This window comes from Coffea eugenioides, chromosome 2 (assembly GCF_003713205.1).
Source record: "Coffea eugenioides isolate CCC68of chromosome 2, Ceug_1.0, whole genome shotgun sequence".
In the NCBI taxonomy this organism is placed as follows: domain Eukaryota; kingdom Viridiplantae; phylum Streptophyta; class Magnoliopsida; order Gentianales; family Rubiaceae; genus Coffea; species Coffea eugenioides.
In genome coordinates this window covers 9,841,221-9,844,713 of record NC_040036.1, presented here as the reverse complement: position 1 = coordinate 9,844,713, position 3,493 = coordinate 9,841,221, and the positions used below count along the sequence as shown (strand labels likewise).

Sequence of the window (3,493 nt, the reverse complement as noted above, 5' to 3'; positions counted from 1 at the left end):
CACCAAAAATAAAAAAATAAAAAAATCCTTAGTCATCAATCATCGGTCAGAAAGCCAGCCGTTTGCCTTCTCGAAAGCTCTGAAATTTTAGGCATACTTGTTAGTTTTTTTTTTTTTAAAGAACTTGAAAACCATGTAGTTAAATGATGCATCAAAATCAAAGTTTTTTTTAACAATACAATTCGATCCATGTTTAAGGAAGCATGTCTGAGATTACAGTATGGCTGGTTGCAAGAACATGAAATGGTATCCATATTATGACTTGTAAGTAATGATATCTGATGATGGAGGAAGTGCTACAACTGGTGGACCTTAATTCTTGTGAAAATAATTGAAATGTTGGACCACATTATTGATTACTGACTTTAACGGTATACAATCAAGAACAGCGAGTTACTTTGGCCCCAGAAACATAATTTGGAAAGCGACAATATTAATAACGCAGGAGAGAATATGGTTTGTGGTGAAAAGTTAAAAGAGTGTATTTACAGATGGTAGCTGACAAATCTTACCGCAATTTGTGCTATAAATAGGCACCATGCAGTCGAGTTGAGAGCAAGGAGATTAGAAGAGCGATAGAAAGAGCATAAAATGGCTGGAAAACAAATGAAATTGCTTTTACTGGTTTCAGTTGTGATTTCTTCTCTAGCGGTCAATGTTTTAGCCACTCCTTTGCCTCGGGCAATCGAGGAGTTGTCTGTTAGACCGCCTTTTCTTGGTCTTATCTCCGCTCATAGTTACAAACAAGCGACACCCTTTTCTGATGATGGTGCCTTCAAGCCGGATCCAGAACACCCCTACGTGGATTTCTCAGGCAAATATCTATATATATATTTCCCATGCATTAAATCTGCTTCGCAACCATTAATTATTACTACTACTGTTTTTTCTTCCTCATGATAATGATCGAAATTTGTTGCTGACTTTTTTATCACCTAATCATTTATTTCATTGCAGGCAGGCGTTTTCACATCGGGACCATAGGGTCTAATAGTGTCATTATTGTCGGATGTGGAACTGGACTGGTAAGCGTGATTGAGTTGCAATAGGTCCCAGTTTCTAGTTTTGCCGCCCTTCGTTAGTTTGGGAGCTTTTGTACAAGTAAAAAAGGTTTCAATAATTTTGCTTGGATTGGATTAATCAGGTGAATGCTGCAGCAACGACCCAACTACTGTTGGACTTCTTCCCAATTAGAGCAGTTATACACTTTGGCACTGCGGGCGGCGCCGACAGTTCCCTGTCCGTGGGAGATGTTATCATCCCAATGCAGTTTTCTCAAACTGGAATATGGGACTGGCTGGTAATATTAGTTTCTTTGTTTCTTTGTTTTTTTTCCCCTTAAAGGTAAAACCTAAAGATTCATAAAGCTTAAGCGTCTAAGCGTTTTCAATGAGAATGATTCTCAAAATCAAGAGCACGCAATCAGTGCCATCTGCCAACAATTCAGTCAGTATCACTAAGAATTCGAATCACTACACTCAACTTGACAAAAGAACCGTGGAAACAAAACGTTGAAGAGAGGCCAAAGGGATTGTAAGTAGGAGATTTTGGACTTATGATCTCTCGCTTTCCCAAAAAAGAAAGAAAGAGAGAAAAAAAAACGCAAAAAATGTGCTAATTACTGAAATTCGCAAGCAAGGCTTATGAACCAGTTGCCTTTTGGATTTGGATGATGCTTTTCTCCTCCCTCCGTATGCAGTAGACAGCAGCTCCAATTAATGGAAAGCCTAAATACCTGATGGTGCAATTAAATTCCTCAGTTTCTTTATTTATTTATGTTTTTGTGAAGTGGACAAAATTTTAGTCCTTTCCCTGCTTCAAAATTATTCTACGTGTTTTTTTTTTTCAATATTCGAGGAATTACATTTTTGCATGTATCTTCATCTGGGCATGCATGCATATTGCAGAAATCCGAGACAGCACCACAGCCAGATAATGGGGTTGCTGACCTAGAGTTCAGACGCTATCACATTCCCGGTGGCGGATATAATCTGTTGGGTCGCGTGGCTTATATGAAAGAGCACTTCTTTTCCCAGACAGGAGAGCCTGATGTTCCGGAAAGAAAATTTTGGTTCGAGGCATCCGAGTATTTGCTGCAAATCGCTTCCACTCTAGAGGTAATAAGGCACAGATTCAGATCTAGAATTAACATTCTCTTTACCTTTATTTTAAGTTGCCAAATTCTATTTCAAGCCAAAATAAAAAAACCCCTTTCACACATTTCAATTTAGTAAATTCTTTTTGATTCTGACGGTGGTAGTTTTGTTCAAACAGGGAATTGAGCTAGACCAGTGCCTAAACGGCGTTTGCCTCCCGAAACAGCCTAAGCTAGTTCTTGGAGTCAACGGCACAACTGCCAACTTTTTTGTTGAGAATGCAGCTTACAGAGATTTCCTCCACAACACTTTTCACGTTGCATCCATTGATATGGAGAGCGCAGCAGTAATCATGGTAATTTTTATTGTCTTGTTACCAGATCGAGTACTTTCATCCTCACTGCTTTTTCTGCTACTTTATTCTTTTGTAAAAGCGTTTCTTCATCAAACTAGAACCAATTTGAAGAATCTTCCCTGCAACTGAATATCTGATCTCAAATTTATCCTCTCAAAGAAAACAGTAGTGTATACATGGAAGCAGCAAGTTGACTTGTCTTTGGTTATGTGCAGACATGCTTGTCGGCTGGCCAGTCAGAAGTGCTTTCCATCCGCGGACTGGGTAATTTAGCTGGATCAGAAGAAGGAGAGGATTCGAGCGAGAGTTATGATGCTATTGTTACGGCAAATGTCGAGAAAACCGTTCTTGCACTTGTTAATAATATACCGTCACCTCGTTTGGGCCGTATCTGTGGCAACCGTAAATGTTCAGCTTAATCAGGAGGAGCGCTGAATGAATCAATCAACGAATGTGCTTCTAATAATTTGCCTAGAAAGAATAAATGAGCTTCAAGACTAGGAGTCTCTTGGAGCAACGACGTTTTGTGTAAAATGTACCAGCAAATTATTGTGTGTTTGAATAAGAAGCGCATGCAATGCAATTCCTCCTAGCTGCCGATTGCTACTTGGGTACGCGAGTGAGTTGGTCTATTTCCTCTATGATTGATTGCTCGAAATGAGTGAAAAGGCAAAGTTCAACTATTGACGTACCATTTAACCAAAAAATGATGGCAGATTTATACGTGCTTCCTGCTTGCTAAAGCTTAAAAAGGGCTTTTAAATGTTTCAATTACCATATATATTTGACCTGAATCAATTACTTTTGACATTAGAGTCTCGAACTGTGAAATGCCTAACACCACTTCTCTGACTTTGACAAATTAATGAGGATTATTTGCTGACTCTGAATAACACTTACACCTCCAAAAGGGCAAAAAACAAAAGCGACTCATTCTCTAAAATCCTATAAAAAAAATTGCAAGAAAATTTTATTCCACAGCTGCTGCCAGTGTTAGCTTGATGTAGACAGGTAGTTTTAAGTATTTTAACAATGAACTGCT

The 3,493-nt window shown here is 38.7% G+C and overlaps 1 protein-coding gene across 1 annotated transcript; it reads left to right on the top strand.

Moving 5' to 3' along the window:
- The first annotated feature begins 572 nt into the window (after positions 1 to 572).
- Positions 573 to 3,062, top strand: LOC113763867 (bark storage protein A-like). The gene is made up of 6 exons (XM_027307844.1): positions 573 to 814; positions 958 to 1,025; positions 1,145 to 1,300; positions 1,908 to 2,117; positions 2,275 to 2,451; positions 2,667 to 3,062. The coding sequence occupies exons 1-6, from the start codon at positions 592 to 594 to the stop codon at positions 2,868 to 2,870; spliced, it is 1,038 nt and encodes a 345-aa protein (XP_027163645.1). The 5' UTR covers positions 573 to 591; the 3' UTR covers positions 2,871 to 3,062.
- The last annotated feature ends 431 nt before the right edge of the window (positions 3,063 to 3,493 follow it).

Coding starts and splice junctions, on each gene's coding strand:
- LOC113763867 (XM_027307844.1), top strand. CDS start 592: ATGGCTGGAAAACAAATGAAATTGCTTTTACTGGTTTCAGTTGTGATT. Junction 1,301..1,907: donor CTGGAATATGGGACTGGCTG/GTAATATTAGTT, acceptor TGCATATTGCAG/AAATCCGAGACAGCACCACA. Junction 2,452..2,666: donor AGAGCGCAGCAGTAATCATG/GTAATTTTTATT, acceptor GGTTATGTGCAG/ACATGCTTGTCGGCTGGCCA.